This window comes from Cavia porcellus, unplaced genomic scaffold (genome assembly GCF_034190915.1).
Source record: "Cavia porcellus strain 051 isolate PalLab524CR breed Dunkin Hartley unplaced genomic scaffold, mCavPor4.1 scaffold_8, whole genome shotgun sequence".
Lineage (NCBI taxonomy): Eukaryota > Metazoa > Chordata > Mammalia > Rodentia > Caviidae > Cavia > Cavia porcellus.
In genome coordinates this window covers 23825759-23850004 of record NW_026947491.1, presented here as the reverse complement: position 1 = coordinate 23850004, position 24246 = coordinate 23825759, and the positions used below count along the sequence as shown (strand labels likewise).

The 24246-nt window shown below is 37.4% G+C and overlaps 1 protein-coding gene across 3 annotated transcripts in view; it reads right to left on the bottom strand.

Annotated features, from left to right (window-relative positions):
• The window catches only part of Mrps35 (mitochondrial ribosomal protein S35), a 59272-nt gene extending 35548 nt beyond the window's left edge, over nucleotides 1–23724 (bottom strand). Inside the window, exons 1-6 of one of the 3 annotated variants that reach the window (XM_013149340.3) lie at nucleotides 23570–23724; nucleotides 17921–17967; nucleotides 16561–16728; nucleotides 13902–13962; nucleotides 11659–11798; nucleotides 7460–7507 (exon numbers count right to left, since the gene is read on the bottom strand). In XM_013149340.3, the coding sequence (XP_013004794.1) occupies nucleotides 7460–7507; nucleotides 11659–11798; nucleotides 13902–13962; nucleotides 16561–16728; nucleotides 17921–17967; nucleotides 23570–23681 (576 nt within the window). In that variant the 5' untranslated portion in view covers nucleotides 23682–23724. The remainder of the gene's footprint in view (nucleotides 1–7459; nucleotides 7508–11658; nucleotides 11799–13901; nucleotides 13963–16560; nucleotides 16729–17920; nucleotides 17968–23569) is intronic. The other 2 variants (XM_063254467.1, XM_003466781.5) reach the window with 2 other exon arrangements.
• Nucleotides 23725–24246: the final 522 nt, after the last annotated feature.

Here is a 24246-nt window from a genome sequence, read left to right as displayed (position 1 = left end):
ATATGAAAAAAAGTTCATCATCATTGGTCATTAGAGAAATGCAAATTAAAACAACACTGAGATTCCATCTCACTCCTGAAAGAATGGCCAGGATCGAGAAAACTACCAACAACAAATGCTGGAGAGGCTGTGGGGAAAAAGGAACTTTCCTGCACTTTTGGTGGGAGTGTAGACTGGTATATCCACTGTGGAGATCAGTCTGGAGACTCCTAAAAACGCTGGGATTGGAAGTTCCATTTGACCCAGCTATTCCACTTCTAGGCATATTCCCAGAAGAACTGAAAACATCATACCACAGTGATATATGTGCAGCCATTTTTATAGTAGCACAATTTGTAATAGCCAGATCTTGGAAACAACCTAAGTGTCCATCAACTGAGAAATGGATAAAAAAGATGTGGTTTTTTATACAATGGAGCACTACTCAGCTATAAAGAATGATCACATTGAGATATTTATAAATAAATAAATGGACGTAACTTGAGACCATACTCATAAGTGAAATAAATCAAACTCACATGTATGAATACCACATAGTCTCCCTAGTGTAAGAAACGGTAAGAGTACATAAGAGTTTATGGTAATCATGATTCCCCATTACATTGCTCTGAAGCCTTATAATGTCTGCATTCATTAGTTGAAATGGTTTTATCCTGGTTTGTTTGATTTTATTATCTGTGCTAGTATGAACAGCTATTTTGAAGAAAACAAGTCATTATAATAGCCAGTGCTGATTTAATATCATCTTACTTTGAAGTCCTACCTTGCTTTTATTCTTCTGTTTCCATTGGTTTTATCATATATTTTATTGGATTTTATTATGTGTGATAGTATAAACAAATTTTTTATGGAAAATGAGATAATATAGTAGCCATTGTTCATTCTCTGTTATTTGGTTCTGAATGCCGTGTAATACTTTCATTCTTTTGAATAGTTTTATACTATTTTGTTATGTTTGATACTATGGTATATGAAGTTATACTGAACTATTTCAAAGAAAGAGACATTATGGTAGTTACTATTAATTATGGGTTGTCTTGTGGTAAAATGCTGTATTGCTTACATTGTACTGATCTGATCTGCTTTGTTATGTCCTCTTTTGTCTTAATCTCTTTAAAATAAAAAAAAAATAGAAAAAAGAGTTAAAGACATTATATTGTGGTGATACGCGTCAGGTCATATCTATAGCAGTAGAATACTAAATTTTGGGGGTCAGGAGTTTAGACCAGCAGCATACCACCTGCTGGGCAAATGCAAAGTTCTGATTTCAATTCCCAGTAGCAAAAAAAAAAAAAAAAAAAGTGAAATTTTGGAAGCATGTTATATAAATACCCATCAACGAATGATTCAATAAAGAAAATGTATTTTTATGCACAAAGAAGTACTTCTCTACAATAAGGAAAGGTAAACAAGTTATATTTAGGAAAATGGATGCACTGTGAGACCATTATGTTAAATCAAATAAGTCAGACACATAAGCTTATACTGCCTTATATATTAATATATAATACACTAATATATTAATAAAATACATATCAATATGTAATATACTAACATATATAAGATGTTATTATATTGATGTTGTTAATGTTGCCTTAAATATTGCTTATATGATTAATCCAAAATATCAACAGCAAAATAAACGATAGATAACACGAAACAAGGAAATAGATTCTTTACAAAGGGAAAGGGATCAAGAGACAGAAGTAGGTGGACGGGAGGGGGGAGAAAAAAAGAATTAAGATTTGTTATGTATTGTAGGAGACCAGATGGTGAGAACTGAGGCTTAACTGACCATCTGTGTGAGCACAAAGGAAAAGGTAGCATGATGTGCTCCTCTGAAGAGTGTGCAGGTGTGCTGTCACATTGCACGTTGCCAGGGAAAAAAAATCAATACAGCTGAGATCCAGTTGCTTACCTGGACATACACTAAAAATGGTGGGAGGCAGATGAATCTTTTGTTACTCTAATTGTTTGTACCCATGTCTGAGTAAATAAAAGCAAGCTGAGTGAAAGGCATGGAGCTCTGTGAGACAAGTACTCAGGATCCCTGTATTTTAAACTAATTCTGTGTCTCTTTGTTTTTATCTTTGTTTTCATCCTTCAATCAGGAATAAACTCATAGGTTGGTTCCTACAAGTGGCACCTGAACAGGGACCTGACTGGGGAAAGTATTCCTGGGGGAAAGGTATAGTGAGTGATGGGGAATTCTGCAACAGAGAGGAGCTGGCTGGCAAAAGAAAAAAGAAAAAGGAACTTGAGTTCATGAAGAAATTTTTTCAGCTAGAGTAATGGGGCAGAACTCATGGATTGAAGTACACCATTATATTCCTTTATGGGAAAGTCTGTTTCATCAGTCCGGTGCTCAAGGTAGTACCCAGTTGCTCTCTCATCTGCTGAAGATGTTTTCAAACATAATTCTTGGTTTCCTCAGATAGGCATGTTTATATAGAAAGTTGGGACTGAATGAGAGAGGGTTTAGAGTGTGCTCCTACCCAGCTCATCTATATCCCTGAAACCTCCACATGGAGCTTAGTCTGTGCAGTTCTATCCTTTAACTACAGGAAAACACCTCATACCTAGCGTACCCTTGAGAGAAGATAAAAATGAGAGTGAAGAGCCCTGGTCCCCATCTCTTCCTCCTTTTCTTTCTTCCCTTCCATCAATGGCTGAGACAGAAGTAGTGTCCCCTTATCAAAGATTGGTTAGACAGGCTGTGCTTAACGGAGAGTAGTCCTTTGGGATGTGTGCATCTCTAATTAATATTCATCCTTACCTAACAATCCATAATGAAATGTTCATGAGCATAATCCTTTGGAGTAGAAGTTCTTAAAGAATTAAAATCTAATATCATAAACAATGGATCTCAAGGACCTTTCACATTGGGCCTATTAGAGTCTTTCCTAGCAGCTTTGCACTTAACTCCTTTAGACATCAAGCACTTGGCTCGATCCTCCCTTTCAGCAGGACAAAACTCAAATTTCCATGTTAGTTTTCATGAGTTAGCAGATGAGCAAGCACAACAGAATCACATGGCAGAACATCCTGAGATTACTGAGGAAATGCTATTGGAAGAAAGTCCACACTCAGATCTAATCTCACAGTTAACCATTCTGGAGCAGGCTTATCAGCAAATGGCTCTCATGATGAAACAAGCCTGGGTAACCATTCCTGAGGAAGGTATTCCCACTCAGTCCTTTTTCACACATTCTTTGAGGTCTTGGGAGCCTCAAGTCCCAATTCTAAGCCAGGCTGCAGGATACTACAGACACAAGCAACAGAGATTATTGTGTTGCATCTGGCTTTTGGGAATGCTATTAAGGATTGTAAGCAGTAGGGTCCCTTGAACAATTAAGAATCTTGGAAACTATTTCAAAGTATGTTAAGATGTGGGTACCAAAGTCCTCTATGTTTGCTCAAGCTGTATTTGGTTTAATTAAATAAAATCAGGCTTCTTCAAAGATACAATGCTTTAATTGTGGTGAAACAGGGAATATCCCTGAACTGTGAAACTGTGCACTCATCCTCAGGCAAGAAATGTACAATTCTCCCTCTCCTGGAGGGCAAAGCACCAAGTTCTCATCTGACATGTCAAAAAGCAAATCACTGGGCTAATCAACATCATTCTAAGTATGATCAAGATAGCACCCCACTGGTGGGAAATAGGCTGTGGGCCTGGCACCAAACCCAACAATAGTGAGTCTCTGGAAGATGGTTGAGTCCCTTATCACTGGAAACCCAGAAAACATAGGATTAGACGTTCTTGCTGCTGAATGGATGACATGATTGGTGGAGGTAAATCTGCTAAAATCCCCATGAATTTGGGAGCCTCATCCCTTAAGTACTATGGGTCTAGTCCTAGGAAAAAGTAGGTAAGCCTACAGGGTGTTGAAGTACTTTCTGGGATTATTGATTCTGACTACTAGGGGGAAATTCAGGTTGTGGTTCAGTTACATGTTGTCTGTGTCTTTGAACCATGAAATTATATTGCTCAAACTGATTCTTTAACTAGCTGTTAGAACCACAGCTAGCAGTCGAGAAATTAAGCAGCACACTCCTAAGCCCTCTGGAGGTGTTACTCATTCAAGAGATCACAGACCACCAGCCCACGGATACTCCTAAGATTAAAGGAAAATATTTTCAAGGGCACATGGACAGGGGGATAGATGTTTCAGTGATAGCTTCATTCCAGTGGCCACCTGTCTGGTCCACCTCAGCAGCAGTCACCTCCCTGGTGGGGCTCAAATTACCCAGAAAGGTCTTTCACAGTGCTGCCCATCTGTCCTATGTTTGCCTTGATAGCTTTAAGGGAGTTTTCAGCCTTTTATTGCAGGGATCCTAGTCATTTGGTAGGGCAGGGATCTGCAGAAATAATGGTGAATTCAAATTACTAATAAAACAATCCCACCTGTTGATAAAAAGATGGCTAAACCAATGAAAGTCTACCAGAGGGATGAAAGGGAAGATTCTAGTAACCTGATGATGAGACTTTTCTCTTTTCTTTCTCTTTTTGAGACAAGGTCTTACTATGCAGTTCAGCCTGGCCTTGAGCTCACTTGGTAGCTCAAGCTGGCCTTGAACTCACAAGAATCTTTCTGCCTCAGCTTTCCAAGTGCTGGGATTACAGGCATGTATCACCATGCCTGCCTATGAAACAAATTTTTAATGGGGATCATTGTGGCTTCTCATCCAAAACCACTCTCTCATTAAAATAGAAAACTGATGTTCCTGTTTGTATGGATCAATGGCTCCTAGTGAAGGAGAAGTTCTTTTGCTTTCAAGCATTAATAGGACAGTTGAAGGAGAAACACTTCATTAGCCTTCCATTAGCCCCTGTAATACTCTTGTTTTTGTTATACCAAAAAAATCAGGAAAGTAGATGATGCTTCAGGATTTAAGAACTATTACTACATATATTTATCCCATGGGTGTTCTGCAGCCTGAACTCCCTGAACCCACTATACTGCCACAAGTCTGGCCTATGATAGTTATTGATCTTAAGGTCTGCTTTTATACCATCCCTTTAAGTTTGTAGAACCAACTTTGTTTTACTTTTTCTATTCTTGTTACAAACTTTGCCAAGACGATGCACTGATCTCAGTGGACAGTTTTTCCACAAGGCATCATGAACAGTCCAATTCTATGTCACTATTTTGTTGGTCAAGCTTTATAGCCTGTTAGAAAAAAATTCCTCAAGCCTACATAATACATTATATTGCTTACTGTGATATATTGCTTCCTGTCAATTCTCAGCAGCAACTTACCCTTTTTGCAAAAACTAAACAGGCTTTGTTACAACATATGTTATGCATAGCTCTAAGAAAATTTAAACTATTTCCCTCTATAGTTACTTGGGGACTCTGGTAATGGAAACAGTAGCTCAAGTCTAAAAATTAACATTAAGCTGAGAATAGTTACAAACTTTGAATGATTTACAAAAATTACTGAGGGATATTAAATGAATTCACTCAAAATTAAGAGCACCTACAGATTAGTTAAACAATCTATATAAAGCATTACAGGGAGATCTAGATTTGAATTCTCCCTATACCTTCAGACCAAAAGCCCTTAAAGAGCTCCAGATAACAGATAACTGCTGCAGCAAATAGGTGTTTCAAATTAGTCTGACTGTGTCTCTTATGCTAACTGTATTGTCCACTTCTCTTTCTCCTACTAGACTTTTTGGTCAAGCAGTGAATAATAAATGTCAACCTACTGAATGGTTTTATCTCCCTAACTAGGCTATAAATAGTCTTCAGATGTACACAGATCAAATGGCTAACCTAATTCAGCATACAGTTTTAAGGATAAGATCCTAATTGTATTGTGCTCCCTATTAATATTGCACAGCATACTCATTTATTACAAACTTCCTTAATCTGGCAGACAGCCTTTCCACATTATATAAGATTAGTTGATAATCATCCTTCCAACAAGTTTGTACAGTTATATTGTTATTATTTACTTTACCTAGAAATATTCAACTTCTCTTATGAATGCCTCAATTTACTTTACAGATGGATTTTCTCATGGCTTTCCTGCTTACTGGAAAATTGCTACCCCTGGAATTTTGGCTCAAAGATCAGAATTGGTTGCTTTAATTACCTTATTAGAATATACTCTGGCAGAACATGTTAACATTTTATGTGATTCTGCCTTATGTAATTAATGTCACTAATTGCATGGAGATAGCTACTACAAAAAGGACCCTAGATTCCTCTCTGTTCCATTTGTTTTTGTGGTTGCAGGAAGCCATTTGGAATAGGGCTGCCTCTTTATGTAGGTCATATGCACTCACACTCCAATCTTCCTGGACCACTGGCAGAAGGAAATCATCATACTGATAGACTCATGACTTAATTTTCTAACAGGCGAGGCTCTCCCATCCTTATTTCCATCAAATCACTCAAGCCCTTATCTTTACCTTTAAACTTTCCAGATCACAGGCATGTCACACCGTACAATCTTTGTGAGGGTATTTGTAACTCCATTTGCTTTCTTTTCTTTGTATTTTTTTCCTTTGGCGATTCCCCCAAACCCTAGTTTTGAAAACTTCACTTATTTTATGGCCTATAATTATAGTTCAGATACCTAGTTAGACCTTAAACAGTGAGTGAACTTTGGCCAGATCTCCAGAAAGTCTCATCCTCTCCCTTAATCAGTCATATAAAAACCATGGAAAGGGAAGCAAATGGGTTCATCTCAAGGCACCAAACTGCCTGGTGCCCACATTCTGTGCCAATTAACCAGATGTATAATAAGGTCTTGTAACATTCCAAAGCAATAATAGTGCTGCAAAGGTGGTACCATGGAAACTCCTAAATTTGCAAACTCATACAGCGATTTATAACAGAAGAGGACAATAATCAAGGCCCTGTCAGTATCAAGTAGCCAGTGATTTTAATGGAGAGTTGGACTGGCCACTGCAGTTTTGAATGAAACCTCACTTGTTTCTGAAACTCTGTGTCCCATGGGTAATTCTTTTTGCTGTAACATCTTGTCCAGTATACCAGACTTTACCTACATCAATTCCATCAGAAGGCAGTAATTCCTAAGGCTTCTAGGTAAAAGCAAATGGATGTAACACATATATTTCAATTTGGCAGACTTCAGTAGTATGTGCATGTTAGTATAGATACTTATTTTTTACTAGCTGCCATGTAGGTGAGACTATGGACATATATAGCAACACTGTCTCTTAGCATTTGTAAAAATGGAAGCCCCTAAGAAAGTTAAAAACAGATAATGGTCCTACCTATATAAGTGGGAGCTTTCAGAGATTTTTGCAGCAATAGTATGTTAGACATTCTACTGGAATTCATTACAATCCACCAGGAAAGGTTACTGTTGAGCGTGCACATTTGACATTATTAAAATAGCCATTACAAAAACAAAAAGGGGGACTAATGAGTCTTAATAAGCCACAAGCTTGCCTTGATCTTGAAATGTTTACACTTACTTTTTTGAATCCTGTTGGTGATACAGGCAGCAATCTGGCAGAATTACACTGATCAAAAGCACAGAGCAAGGGAAAAAAGAGAAAGCATAAGTGTTACGGTGGTCCCAGGAGACAGAAAAATGGGAGGGATCAGCTACCCTGCTGGCATGGGGGTGGATGTTTGCTTTGTAGATCCAGGAATTGGACAGATAATGTGGGCACCCTCTAGCAGTGTATGATCATGGAGAAGTCCTCCCCCTGACATGCCCATGGTTCAGCTCTCTTCACCAATGAGAGCTTCTCTTAGATGATAACTGAAGAAAACCATCCAGGAGAAAGAAAGACTTATCTATTGTCAATACTTATGTGAGACAAGAATGACTGGCATCTATTAAGGTCTTTTAGATAGATCCTGAGAGTATCTCTGACTGCTGGTCATAATTATGCCTCTCTTAAGCCAACTATGCCCATTCTTTTTTTTTTTTTTTTTTTTTTTTGTCTTTTTCATTTTTATCGGTACCAGGGATCGAACTCACGACTGCCTGCTTGCAAGGCAGGCACTTATGCCGCTGAGCTAAATCCCCAGCCCCCACTATGCCCATTCTTATCCGTTACTCCCTCCCAGAAGTTAGGGGTACTTCTCCAAGGGTGACAGTTCAGTTAGTCATAGTACAGACAGTCAGACAGAACTAGGCCCTAGAAAAGAGCCAGATACATTACAACTGTGGGTGGAGATACAGTCATTAAAGACTAGCAAACGGAATAACTACACCTACATACTGCCTCTAGGGATGAACACCTATGCTTGATATTCTACTGCTGCAATTAACAAAACAAAAAAGGGAGACTAGGAGCTCAGACACTGAGCATTGTGTGTACAAAGGAGACAGGTGGCAAGCTGTGCTCCTTCTGTGGTGTGCAGATGTGCTGGCAAGTTGTAGATTCCAGGGTAAAATCAATGGAGCTGAGATTCAGCTGTTTACCAGACATGTACTATGGACGGTGGGAGGCACATAAATCTTGGGTTATTCTAATTGCTTGTACCCATGTCTCAATAAATAAAAGCAAGCTGAGCCAAAGGCTCAGGGCTTTGTGAGACAAGAACCCCCTGGACCCCTAGATTTTAAACTAATCTTGTCACTTTTTCATCTTCATGTTGCGCATGTGCGCGCATATGCACACGTGGCGCGTGTGCGTGTGTGCGTGTGCGTGTGCGTGTGTGCGTGTGTGTGTCCTTCTGTCAGGAACAAACCCATAGACTGGTTCCAACAATATACATGTACCAACTCCACATGATGTATGTAATCCTTGTGTCCTGAAAATATGTACTAATATAAATGTGATACTTGGTGGCATAGTTTAAATAAAGTATTGAGATAGTTTTTGTGGGGGAAAAAAAAAAGAAAAACTCAGAAGCACTACACCTATATTCCAGTACTGAAGGGTATGTACGGCTTATAAGAAATGAGGAAAAGAACATGGATTAGAACATACATTTTCTAACTCCTGAGCCTCTGAAACAAAAAACAGAGCTCTATAACTTGTGGTTATTGCTGTCATTATTATGAAAGCAGATAATGTTTAGTAAATTCTTAGAAATACTGCAGATAATATTCCACAGTATTTTATATTGACCGGTAGACTAAAATAAACATGGAAGTATTTTAAGTTTCTTTTCTTTATTCCTTTTGACTTTCTGGATTTCTTTCTCTTCATTTTATCCCTACTAGTTTTTTGAAAGAGCATCTCACTATATATTTTATCTTGCCCTTGAGCAGTGTGATCCTCCTGCCTCACTCTGAGTATATGCCTGATGGATTATCTAGATGTTATAAATAACAATATTATTATTACGCTTTTTGGGACAAGGTCTCACTTTGTAGTGCAGGTAGGCCTTGAACTTACTATGTAGCCTAGACTGGCTTTGAACTTGCAGCGATCTGCTTGTTTTAGCCTCCTCAGTGCTGGGATCAAGGGGTATGACACCATGCCTTGCTGAATTTTATAAATTAAATCAGCCAACAACTATTGGGATAATAAAATATCTTCATCCTAGAAACAAATAAATCACTATGATATTTAAACTGTTCTATGTAAGACGAAGACTGGAAAGGTTCATAAATTCATTCCACAAAGACAGTACCCTAATACCAAATACCAAAACCTAGCAAAGAAAATTACAAATTAGGAACTAGGGGAGTAGCTCAGTGGTAGAATGTCTGTCTAACATGCATGAGGTCCTGAGTTCAGTCCCCAAACTGTGAAAAACTATTTTTAAAATTATAAACCAATTATAACTGTATAAGATTTTAGACCTAAAATTTGCCTATTTACTAGCACATAATATAAAAATCGATTTGTAACACTTTCTTTTTTGCAGAATACTTGAATATTCTTACTTAAAATTCAGATTATATAACATTTTTATTAGGGCCCTAGAAGGTCCCCAACTAGGTGAGCAGTCATTCTTCTGATGTGAAAACTGAGGTCTCCCTGGAGAAATGCTCATTCTGAAAACAAATCTGGGAATATTTAAAATAGCATTTTGTCAAGGCAGAAAATAATAAAAGTGTTTAAAAAGAAATACTATTGGACTGAGAAACTAATACATGCTACACCAGATGAAACATATTGAAAACATATTAAGCCAAGAATATATATTATATGATATAGTGCAAGAGTAGGTAAATTCTTAGAGAATTTTGGGGCCAAGGGTGTAGCTCAGCTGCATAAGCACCTGCCTGGTAAACGCGAGATAGTGAGTTCGATCCCTCATACCAAAAAAAAAAAAAAAAAAAAAATTAAAAATAAAAAGTAAGCATTTTGCAAAGGAACATATTCTCGATTTCACTAATATTCATGTAATTTTTAAATATAAAATTGTTACTGATAAATTAGTAAGAATAATATCTAGTTTGATGAATGTATAGGAAAATAGGCTTTTTCACATATTGCTATTGTATTTTTTTATATATATATCAAAAATTTCAAAAGAGCTGTATTTTATAACTTGAAAGTTTTCTCTATAGAAAGTTATCTTAGGAATGTAAATAGGAATATATACAAATATTAATCTCTATATACATTCATTGTAACACTTTCTTAATTTAAAAAAATTGGGGCTGGGGACGTAGTTCACATGGTAGAGGGATTACTTAACACATACAAGGCCATGGGTTTGACTTCCAGCATCTTCCTGGAAGGAAGAGAATTAAAATGTTCTGTATCACATAATATAGATACTTTAAATAAATTATGATGAATCTATGATCTGAACTTCTTTACATATCTCTGAGTCTCAGGAGAAGCATCATATCAGAATGGATCAACCCTGCGCTCCTATACGACCAGCACACAGCTCTGTGCTACCTGCCTAACTAGCATGCTCAAGGCCTGGTGACATTCCTAACACTGCAACAATGACACTGCACCCCTAGCCTCAAACACTGTCATGGCATGTAACAGATGTTTTTTGTATGCCATGTAGCCATTAAGAATAAAACTTCAAAGTTTACTAATATTTGGAAATGTTTTATAAGAGAAAAAGAACAGACTACTAAACACACATGATCTTATCTAATCAAAATACATACAGCTAGTGACGTGCATGGTGGTACATGCCGATAATCCCAGCACTCACGAGACTGAGGCAGGAGGACTGCTGTGAGTTCAAGGCTAGTTTAGCCTACATAAGAGAGTTCAAGACCAGTCTATACTACAGAGCTAGACTCTGTCTCAATACCGCACCCCCTCCTGCAAAAAACTCCCAACCAACCAACCAACCAACCAAAAACCAAAATATATATAGGTTGCCTGAGTATATTAAAATGAGCTACTGTTGCTAACCAGGATTATTTCTGAATAGAATATTTTATTACATGATTTAAAACATTTACATTTTCCAGAAGTAACATTAGCTTTATAATCACATATAAGACACATTTTCAAATAATGTATTACAATGATTCTTATTTCATAAAGCCCTAGCTAGGTGTGGTAATACATGCCTGTAATTCCAGGAAAAAGGCAGCAGAGACATCACAAGTTAAAGGTTAGCACAGGCAACTTAGTGAGTCCCTGTCACAAAAAAAAAAAAAAAAAAAAAAAAAACAAAAAAAAAAAAAACAAAAGAGCTAGGGATCTAGCTCATTGGTAGACTAACCCATGTTTGGCCTTTAGCACTGTAAAATAAAACAGATCCAAAAAAACCCACCTCTTACCCTTAAGGTTACTTGTCGGGCTTTGGGGTTTCGAATAGATGGTCCCGATGAAACATAGTCAACAGTGTCAATTTCAATAGGAAAATGCTTCTCACATTTCTCATCACTGTCTAGTGCAGCTGGCCACTCAGTGCAGAAATCTAAGAATTTTAAAAAAGTATCTCCATTACGATTTTGCAAGTAAAGTGTCAGTCATTTGAAGCATGTGCCAGAAACCACCAAGATACTGGTATCATTCTCAAGCCACAGGAAATGGAAGCATCACTCATCCAACACAGCCTAGACTTCAAAAGCTCTTAGTTATTATGTAACTTCTGCCATTGATTGTTAAAGTTCTGGTAAATTATCCAATGTTCCTATACTTCAGATTTTCCATTTGCATGTCAGATATAAAAACTGAACTAATCTGAAAGAAAAGTTGAGAAATATTTGAAAACTGAATTTTTTGGAAAATGCAATCTAAATCCATAGGCTTGCAGAAATGTAAGGCATAATTAAGGAAAGATTAGTCATTTAAGTTCTGTAAAAAAATAACATTACTTTTGCTAAATTATAAACATACATTTACTTTTACTTTCTTATCGATACCAGGGATCAAACTCATGACCCTGCACTTGCAAGACAGACGCTTCTGCTGCTGAGCTAAATCCCCAGCCCCTAAAACATACATTTAATAATGTTTAAAATGGAGAAATGAAATTTTGCACGATGTATAGTAATGCATTTATTAAAAGGCTTACAAATGACTAGTCACATATGATTCGCACTAAATGGAAAGTGAATTTGGAATAGTGATGACTTCTAGATCCAAGTCTAAGCACAGATGTACACAGAAGCAAACATCAAGATAACAGAAAACCATTCTAAGGTTGTAGAGCAAAGACCACATAATAGATCTTTAAAAATCTAAAAATAGATTTTTATTCCCTTGTTTCAAAAGTAAGGTTTCTATTCCAGTTTTAAGATCTCTTTATATTTTCTTCAACTTTTTTTGAATGGAAGTTTCACCTAAAGATCAAATGTAATCCCAATTATTTTCTCTACTCTTTCCTTCCAGCAAAATCAAACTATGAAATGTAGCTAGGTTTTACCTTTCTTCCCTTAACAAGTTTATTGAATGTTTATACACCTTTTTATTGAATGTTCATACACTTTGTTTTTTTGGTATCGGGGATTGAACTCAGGACCTTGCACTTGCCAGGCAGGTGCTTGTGCCGCTGAGCTATGTCCCAGGCTCCTGTTTATACACTTTTAAGTCAACATCAATACAATAAGACTTTATTTAATAGTACTAATTCTTCAATTAAACTATATAATTAACTACCAGTAGTTGTAAATCAAAATTCAAATGTGCTTAACCTATGTACATGCAAATTACATAAAAATTTGCCTTCATTTCTATGCACATAGAAAACAGGAGTCATAAGTGCTACATGAAACCTATGTTTATACTTAGGAATCAAGGGATATTGTTTAAAACCAATAAATCTACAATAATAATCTGGTGTTTACTGCTATTACTTATTCATTGATACGTTACATAGCACGCGGAGTATACATTGCACATATAAATAAATAAATTCTCTTTCTCTGGAAGTAATTACTAGAACTAAATAACGATTAAAAGAACATTTCTGGGCTGAGCAGCTGAAGATGGGAAAGAAAGCACACAGGACTTGCATCTCATCACACGTTCCTCTGCTTGATCTAGCATATGCAGGTATTACTTCTAATGGTAATTTCTTTTCGTAACTCTTCTCTGTATTACTCTATGACTAAACCCATTGACTGCTCTGCCATTCAACATTCTTTTGTACTACCTTTAGTTTGAATCATATTGAGTTGTACCTACTGGTAAAATTTCAGTATTTTTATGTATGTGCTTTCTGTAACTCAGGAAGGCCCTAATCTACCTGTGAGCAAAGACTATGGTTCCGACTTCTAGTTATTATTCATAATGCCTTGTGGAGTTGACAGCTAAAACCTTATTGAAAATAAATTTCAAAAGCCTTAAAAAAGAGAGAAAAATGTGTAACAAAGGTTATAAGGCTGTATCTCATCAAATCTAAGATTCTATAACACATTTTTTTTGGGGGTGGGGGTACTGCAGATTGAACTCATGACCTTGCACTTGCCAGGCAGGTACTTGTGCTACTGAGCTAAATCCCTGGCACTAGACCTAAGATTTTTAATTTTATGTTTGAAGTCAATATAAAGTTTACATTAAAAAACAAATCACTTACCTTTAAGAGCTTGGCAGTGCTTTTTAATTGCTACAGGAGTCAAATGCAGAAAATTGGGGATCTAAAACAAGAAATTTAAAGAATAAATTAGAGCAAAATGTCTTTTTTGGAGATTATTGCTAACCTTGTTCTCACTTTGCTGACCACAGTGGTCTCAAATCTTTGGGCTCAGGTGATCCTTCTACCTCTTAAATAGCTAGGACAATAGGTGTGTTACCAAATCAGGCTAAATGTCATAAAAACATGGAAAAGACAGCTCTCTCATAAAATTAAGTGACAGGTCCAATAAGCCATGCAGCAAATAAACTCTGACAGTTCTGTTCCTATGTTAATTCTATGTCTCAGAATTTACCAATTCAAGGAACAAACTTTTTACAATATATATTCAATACCAATTAATGTACCATAATACTGTGGTGTATTTTCAAATCATATAAATCTTTCACCTTTACCGAGTATCCTATGGTAACATGTTGTAAAAATAAACACAACTTTTAGTCTTTTTTTTTTTTTGGTATCAGGGATCAAACGCATTACCTCATGCTTACCAGGTAGGTGCTTATGCTGCTGAGCTAAATCCGTGGCAACAAACATAATTTCTATAATATTCTTCCTGTCATAAGTCTACAAGTATACACATACATTTTCTTAATAAGACTGAAAGCACTTAAGGACACAGATCATTGTTTAATTATCCTATTTAACCAAGAGAAAACAGGCAGTGAACATTAGGACTATGGGATACATAACTTCATACTATGTACTTTTGTTTTTTGAATCATGCAATATAAACCTCAAGATTATAAAAGGAAAAAGTAATACTTAATGTTTACATGGACTTATAGGCATTGTTCAAGTACTTTGCATATACTAACTGAATTAACAAGCATATTCAATTCTGTTACCAGGAGGAGATGATGTTCATGAATGTTTGTATTTTTGTGTTTATTCAAGACTATCAATGTTATTATAAATGTAGTTACTCTCAATATTTTTCAAAAACCTTAAGTTCTTTTAATTTGAAGATTTGTTTTCCTTAATATTTGCTTTCTTGAGTTTCCCCGTAACTCCCATCTGTTTGTGTGTGTGTGTGTCTTTTTGAGATAGGGTTTCACTATTAGTTCAGCTCGGCCTGAACTTGTAGCAATCCTGCCTCAGCCTCCCGAGGGCAGGATTACAGGAGTGCACCACCACACCTGGCCTCTTGTTCCCCTAGAAATATTTCCATTTCCAAATTTCCTTTACCCTAAATCTCTAGGAAGAAAATAACACTTTTCTCTATTCCTGTCTCATTTTTAAACAACATCTTCTAGCAAATTCTTCTGTTTTTCAAGACTCTTCTAATAAAAAAAGAGTTCTTTTTCAATTGTATAACTTCCACTGTAAGAACTGTAAAAGAATGACTTACAATAGGCATCTATATTTTCTTTAAAAACCACATATTTCATACATCATATAGATGCTATCAAATGTAACATTTAAAATGATGTATTTCCCTTTAAACACATTAAAGACGTTAAAGTTGGTGGACAATAAAAATACTATTAAATATTCTATCCTTTCTGGAAATTAAGTTTTAAAAGTGGAATCTTACTTTTTGATTCTAAGTCCAACATTATTTCACTTTTCTTAGTTCCATTTAAAGGATACAATGTAGAAGATACAACAGAAAAGGCCACAACAGAAATCACAATTGATTAATTACATTCTTACCCACTAACAATTATCACCTGCAAAAACTTTTTTTTTTATTTTTTATTTTAAAGAGATTAAGACAAAACAGGACATAACAGAGCAGACTAGAACAGAACAATGTAAGCAACACAGTATTTCACCAGAAGACAACCTGTAATAACTACCATGATGTCTCTTTCTTCGAAATAGTTGAATATAACTTCATATACAATAGTACCAAACATAACAAAATAGTATAAAAACATTCAAGAGAATGAGAGTATTACAGGGCTTTCAGAATCAAATAACAGAAAACAAACAATGGCTACTATATTATCTCATTTTCCATAGGAAATTTGTTTATACTCTCACAGGTAATACAATCCAATAAGGTACAACATGACAGAGCCAATGGAAACTGAAGAGCAAGATCATGGTAGGACTTCAGAGTAAGATGATATTATATCAGCACTGGCTATTATAATGACTTGTTTCCCTCAAATTAGCTGTTCATACTATCACAGATAATAAAATCAAAAAACCAGGACAAACACATTACAACTGCGATCATTATAAGCCTTCAAAACAATGTAATAGGGAATCATGATTACCCTAAACTCTTTATTTACTCTTATTATTTCATACACCAGGGAGACCATACAGTATTTATACATGTGAGTTTGATTTATTTTGCTTATGAGTATGGTCTCAAGTTGCACCCATTTATTAGTAAATATCTCAATGTGATCATTCTTTATAGCTGAGTAGTACTCCATTGTATAAAAATACCACATCTTTTTATCTATTCCTCAGTTGATGGACACTTAGGTTGTTTCCAAGATCTGGCTATTACAAATTGTGCTGCTATAAACAACAAAAACTTTTTAAAAAGATATCACAAAGTGTCATATTCCGAACCCTAAAGCGGACAGGTCAGCGTTCACTTAGGTACTAGTCTTAGTTAATGACCAGCAATTTACCTTACCTTTATAAGCTCTAGATTGCCCTCCTTTACCATGGGAACACCCCTTTTCACTGGATAACCCATCCGAACAGGCAGAGGCACCACAGAAGGCTTAAAGGGCGCCGCAACAGGGTAAACACTAGGCCAGTCCTGGTCAACAGCCATCTTCTCTGCTCTAGGAGGCAGTGCCTAAGAATGATAAAATGTGTAACACTGTAAAATACAAATATATTCCTTAATTTTAAAGTAAAAGCTGTGACTATGAGAAATAAAAACTAATTATAAAATCTAACTTCCAACTAATCTGCTGCTATGCAAGTGAAAAAACATCAGACCTACCTAAAAATCACTACAGTTTCCTCAAATTCTCTGGCAAAGATCCCCTTTAATATCACACTCCTTTCACTAAAAATTGATTTACTGAACTAGACTTCTAACATATTTCTAAATATTTGTATGTATTTCTAAACATAATTTCTAAAATTTTTTGATGGAAATTAATACATGACAGAATGTGAAAAACTTAAAAGACAGATATGCTAGGGGTATAGCTCACTAGCACAAGTATGTGCCTGGCAAGCACAGTACCAAACTAGAAAATAAGAAAGATAAGAGTCAGAACATGGAAACAAGTAAATTAGGATTAAAAAGATTGAATAAATACATAGTGAGAGATCACTTAGGCCCAAAGAAAAACTACTTGATAGCTTAATTAATCCTATTAATATACATAAACAGCATTAAATATGGGCCACATATAAAAGTAGAGCTTAAATGGCAATATCCATTTAAGCAAATATCAAAATATCAGTACAGTGCATGTCCCAGAAATAGTAATATTTCTGTAAAAATTACTGCTTCAATTAACATATGTTCTGACTCCTTGCTTATCACCTGACCTTATAATTTGGGTTCCTCCACAGACACCCAGAGGGTCTAGCTGGTTAGATTAATAACTGTGCATAACAGGCCTGGGACACAGAACTGGCCTAGATTCATGCATAAACCCAGGCTTCACTCCTACTAAAGGTACCATCAAAAATATAGTTCTGGGCTGGAGATTTAGCACAGCAGCATAAGCACCTGCCTGGCAAGCGTGAAGACGTGAGTTTGACCGCCGGTTTGAAAAAAAAAAAACCCAGTAGTTTTATATACCTGTTTCCTAAGAGTATGTAACTGACTCTGGCTCTCAAACACACATTCTCTAAGTAAGAATACACACACACACAAGTAAAGACTAACTGGTTCCAGAGCTGTGGCAGTCACCCAGCACGCTTAAGTCTTTGATGGCAGCAATCTTCTACATTTTAATGATATCTGTCTCACTTAGAATTTCAGAAATCATTAAGACAGTACATAATACAGTACATAAATTGTTTACCTTTCTTCTCATCTGCCTTTCACTTTTGGATGTTCTTTCTGCTGTATCTAAAAGATAACAGTAACAACGGAAAATTTTATAACAATTGTTCAACATAAATCACTATTCTCTAATTCTAACACAATATTCAGTTAACATAAAAAAGAAACAATAACTCAAGGACTAAAATTACCTTAATGAAAAACAAAAGCCCAACAAGTTTTTATTGTAACTGCTGATACAGTGAACTTGCCATCTAAAAATATTTTTCCATTAAGTTTTAAAGTTCACAGTAAAATAAACTTACTTTTTTAGTAACATGACTATACCTTTTAAAATATTATCTTATTCCAAGTACCACAAAAAATTTACCTTATGCTTCTCTAAACGTTTTTGCTGCACTACATATGAATAGCTTATTTATTGAGCACTTTCTTATGCAGACACTGTGTTAAAAGCTAATTTTTTCGCATTACAGAATCAGAAACTTTGCTTTGGGGCACAGTGACGAGCACTCTTAATAAATCCTCTAGTGTTCAGGAAGTGGAGCTAAAGATGGTAGATCAGTAAGCAGTAAAATACAGGGCCTCCGTGAAAGGCTCTTCGACAGCTCAGATGTCAGAATAAAACATCCTGGAGAGGACCTGACAGAGGGAGATGGATCTTGTTGACCCAAGATCCAAAAATTAAAGGGAAAAGAGCTGGTCAAACATGCAGTCGTGGGGCTACCATTAGACCAGCTCAGATTTGAGGGCAAGGCGCTTTCGCTGGAGCCGCCCAAACTCATGGTCCTGGCATGCTCACCCAACCCATTGGTGATCACGCTGAAGTCCGGTGTCCCTGAGCCGAAAAGGAGACCTGCACTAATCCATGGTGAGTGCTCCGAGTAAGACCCTCGCATGGGAAATGCGTGACCAATTGGATGACATGTTGCAATCAGGCAGGATGGGCATGAACAAGGAATGACAGTGACTTCAACTGGTTGCTCCCAGAGCAGATTGGTGGGATCTGTTTGGCCAGGGTTATGCCCCTGGCCAGGACCCAGTAAGTTGTCCCAAACTGATTCCTTATGCACACCACACACCAACGTGTTGAGCGCCCCCGCTGGCTGACTAGCTTGGAAGGAAGGGGTCAGCATACACCACCCCTGCTTGCACCTCAATGACCAACAGCAAACTGGAGAGGGCAGAAATCCCTAGCCAGTGCACTTCAGAAGAATTATAAACAATTAGGAAAGGGACTGGGACCCCCAGTACACACCTGTATGGAAGAAACCAAAAACATGACAAGAGAAAGAAATAAGAAAAAACCCTAGCCCCCAACCCTGTGAATATTGATCCAGGAACGGTAAATACAGAAGAGACTGAGGGCAGCAACCATGCAACATCAGACACAGCTTCAGTGTGGACATAAAGAGGTATCTTTGTGACATTATAGATGAGCTCAAAACCAAAATATTAATTCAAGTAAAGCAAGACATAAAAAGATTAATAAAAGAAATTCTAAGTACCTCTCAAGAAGACACAGATGGAAAAATGGAGAGACACAAAAAAAGGAGAGAAATGTTCAATGAAGAATATATTAAAAAAAAATCTAGAATGCATGAAATCCATTCAAAGAGATTACCAGGAAACTAAAAACTCTATCAAAAGCTGGAAAAATTGCCTGACAGAAACTAGAGATAGATTAACAAAACTTGAAGACAGGTTTACAAAAACGGAAAGGTTTCCTCCGTCTAAAATCAGGAATAAGACAAAGGATGTCCACTATCACCATTCCTAGTCAATGTAGGTCTGGAAACACTAGCCAGAGAAATCAGACAAGGGAGAGAAATAAAAGGAATAAAGATAGGAAAAGAAGAAGTTAAATTATCACTATTTGCAGATGACATGATACTCTATATAGAAGAGCCAAAAAACTCCATTAAAAGACCACAAGATGGGGGAAGGAGGTTTAGCTCAGCGGCATAAGAGCCTGCCTTGCAAGCAGGTAGTTGTGAGTTCAATCCCCGGTACCAATAAAAAGGAAAAAGACAAAAAAAAAAAAAAAAAAAAAAAGACCACAAGAGTTAATAAACAAATTCAGCTGTGTAGCTGGACACAAAGTCAGCACTCAAAAATCAATAGCATTCCATACACAAACAATAAAGTCACAGAGAGAAAAATTATGGAAATATTGCCTTTCACAATAGCATCTAAAAAAAATGAAATACTTAAGAATCAACCTAGCCAAGAATGTAAAAGACCTATAAGCTGAAAATTATTATACTCTAAGAATGGAGATTGAAAAGGATATTAGAAAATGGAAGGATATTCCTTGCTCTTGATTAGGAAGAAGCAACATTGTGAAAATGGTCATATTTCCAAAACTGTTATACAGATTTAATGCAATCCCAATTAAAATGCGATTAACATACCTTATAGATCTAGAGAAAGCATTTCTTTTCTTTTCTTTTTTTTTTTTTTTTTGGTCTTTTTTGTTTTTATCGGTACCAGGGATTGAACTCATGACGCTTATGCCGCTGAGCTAAATCCCCAGCCCTAAGAAAACATTTCTAAAATTCATTTGGAAACAGAAGAAACCTACAATAGCAAAGACAATTCTGGGCAACAAAGGCAAAGCAGGAAGCATCTCAATTCCTGACTTGAAATTACACTACATAGCTACTGTGATAAAATCAGTGTGGTACTGGCAAGGAAATAGGCCTGAGAATCAATGGAACAGATAAAAAGGTGCAAACACACTCAGCCACCTTATATTTGACAAAGGGGTAATATATGTTCACTGGAAAAAAGATAGCCTCTTTAATAAATGGTGTTGGAAAAACTGGCTTCCCACATACCAAAGACTGAAACTAGATCCATGTCTATCTTCAGGCACTTAAGTCAAAATGGATCAAAGATCTAAATATTAAAACAGAAACACTAAATCCACTGGAAGACAAGGTAGATAGAAATCTCAGAGACATAGGGTTAGGCAAAGAATTCATGAACAAAACACAAACCACATGGGAAGTACTTCAAAGAATCAACAACTGGGATTTCATCTTATTAAAAGGTTGTGTTTTGGGGCTGGGGATTCAGCTCAGCGGCATAAGCGCCTGAAGCAGGCAGTCGTGAGTTTGATCCCTGGTATCGATAAAAAGGAAAAAGACCAAAAAAAAAAAAAAAGGTTGTGTTTTTTTTTTTTTTTGGAGCTGGGGATTGAACTCACGACCTCGTGCTTGCCAAGCAGGTGCTTATGCCACTGAGCTAAATCCCAGGTCCTATTAAAAAGTTTTTGCACTTCAAAAGAAATCACTAACAAAATGAAACAAAAACTCACAGAATGGGAAAGAATTTTAGCCAACAGTCCCTCAGAGAACTCATATCCAGAACAAAGAACTGAAAAACATCAAGCCCCCAAATTCAAAGACACTCTGCAAAACTGGGCATCTGAGATGAACGCACATTTCTTAAATGAAGATATACAAATGGCAAATAAGTACATGAAGAAATGTTCACCATCACTGGTCATTCAAGAAATGCAAATTAAAATAGCATTGAGATTTCATCTCACTCCAGAAAGAATGGCTACCATCAAGAAATCAACCGATAACAAATGTTGGCGAGGCTGTGGAGAAAAAAGAACACTCCTCCTCTATTTGTGGGAGTGTAGACTGGTGCAGCCACTGTGAAATCAGTAGGCAGATTCCTCAAAAAACTAGGTTTGGAAGTTTCAGTCAATCCAGCTATTCCCCTCCTGGCATTTTCCCAGAAAAACTGAAAAGGTCATGCCTCAGCGACATATGTGCACCCATGTTTATAGCAGCGCAACTTGTAATAGCTAAATCTTGGAAACAACCAAAATGCCCATCAACTGAAAAATAGATGAAAAAGATGTGGTTTTTTTAAATATAAGGGAATATTGCTGAACTATTAAAAAGGATGATCTTGAGGCTTTTATAGGTAAATGGAGGCAACTTGAGACTATCCTCGTAAGTAAAATAAACCACTCACATTTATAAATACCATATTGTCTCTCTAGTATAAAAAAAATAAAAACTGAAAGAGTAGTAAGATCCAAAAGGTATAATAGACATTGTAATAATGAAAGGGAAAGAAAGTGCTCTAATGGATATAACTGTATGTATGTTTAAGTGTACAAGATAGATAACCATACTACTAAGTTCTTGTTCACCAAACAGAATGGTTTGTACTGTTACTGTTTGATTGCCCACTTTTTATGCTTTGATTTTATGACTTGAGCAACGGCTTTTAAGATAACAGTATGTAATCTATCAATTAGTGATTTTTTATTTTTTAAAAAATTCTATATTATTTCTACCCTTTTTTCAGTTTTGCTTTTTTTCTCTAAGAAAAAAAACAGAAAGAAAAGAAACTATGATGTCGCAGAGGATGACAATTACACATCAAAACTGAAGCACCAATTCCAAACCACTAGACACTGCCCCAATCTGTGATACGCAGATTACTTTCTACTTCTCTCTCTCTGCATAGTGTAGAGACAATTTCAGGCCTCCTACCTAACCCATCTCGCAGCACTCACATACTTTTCACCTTTCTCTCAGTCACTCATCCCCGAGCCACTCCCCTCTTCACGAATTAATAAAATGGTCGAGGTCTTTGCTCTAGTTAGACATGGTTCTAGCTAGATTTAGGATTCCCTTGGCTCCCCACAACCACAAATATTCCTTAGTGTTTTTACTTTCGCCATGAGTTGCAATGAAGTAGCAGACTGGAATTAATTTATTGGAATTCCAATAATTTCCCCCTGGAACCACAAATAAAAACTTCCCCAGACTGTGACGAGTTATGGAAAGGCTTTCTGTAAACGATGAAGGAGAAACAGAAAGGTAGAGAAAAAGGTGTGGAGCAGGGAGCGATGCAGTTTAGAGCAAAGGCCCTGGGTTTAATCCCTATGTATGGGGGGGGGGATCGAAAACGCACCATGATGCAGTAAAGAACTTATATTTAAAACATTTGTAGATTTTGCAACAAGGGAGTGGCAAGGCAAGATTTGCATTTTAAACATCTGACTCTAACTCTTGTGATAATTCAATGCTAGTAAGTACAAAACTATAAGGCATTTCTAGAAGTGAGAGGGTAGCCTTCACTGGGGCTGTGAGAAGCATAAACAAAGTAAATCTGAGACAACATAGGGCCTTGTGGTCCAGGCCTGGGGCTCAGACTTGCTCCTCCCCTCCCTTCCTCCTCCAAAGCTCCAGTCACCGTTCACACTTCTTTACTGCACCTCTCGCACTACACAAACACTTGTTGCACCAGACTTCTCCATGGTGCGAAGGCCGCCCCATACTTTGCTGGAAGGTCATCACGTTTAGTGATCTAGGCCTCAGAGCTGTGGCTTCTGGCACAGCTCGTGCCCCTCTCACATGAGGTACCATCCGAGTCGACAGCCCCTGCAGATGTTAATGCTGAGGCAGGAAGCAGAGACAAACAGGGGCGTGCGCCGCACCAGACCGCGCAGGCGTGTTTGCAAGCAGAAGACACACTGGTGTCCGCAGCTTCCCAAGGAGCGGCTAGCACTTGTCCACCCGGGGAACACCGCCTCTGGGTCGCACTAGCTCAGTCACCGCGGCGCCATCGTGGGCCGGAACTTCACCCTCTCACACCTCTGAAACCCGGGGGCGGCGACACGACAGACACTCACGCGAGCCAGTTCTCCGAGAGTGAGAGGCCGAGGATACGGCGCTGGAGAAGGTCCGCAAAGTATTGAACCCCGGCTGTAGGAAGAGCCGCAGGGGACGCACGGCGGCTGCCATAGCTGCAAGGACGGCAAGCCAGAAGGGACAAGCGCAGTCCGCGTCACGGGGCGGGGCCTGGGCCGCCCTGCTCGGGTGCGTGAGCCTGGCTCCGCCCCGCGGGTGGAGCCGCTGGAAACTCGCTGACCCTGGCTTTAGAGCTTAAATGGAAAGCGGCGGAAGATAACCCCAAAATAGAAGAAGTAGTGGAAACCAGGGAAAGGGGAAAGAGAATTAATGCAGTTAATTAAGTGAAAGGCCACTCCCAATAAATACCAGAAGGGTTGGAGGCAGGTGGCTCACGGAGGGTAGGCGTGGTCTGGGGATCCGCAGACTTGATCCGGGAGCCAGTCAAGCCGCTGCTCTTCTAAATTTATGCGTCTATTTTTTAAATTTTGTAAACTATTTTAACTGGTAGGCTATCAGTTTGGGCACAGTGTTGAGTTAGTTGAAAAATAGTTTTGGTCCTCTGTATTTTCTTTGTTAATGCGCTAAGGCAGAGTGGTAGTATCCCTTAGTAATTAAAATGTCGCCTTCATGAACTATTTGAGTTGATAACTCAACTTCGCCTTTTCTTGCATGTATG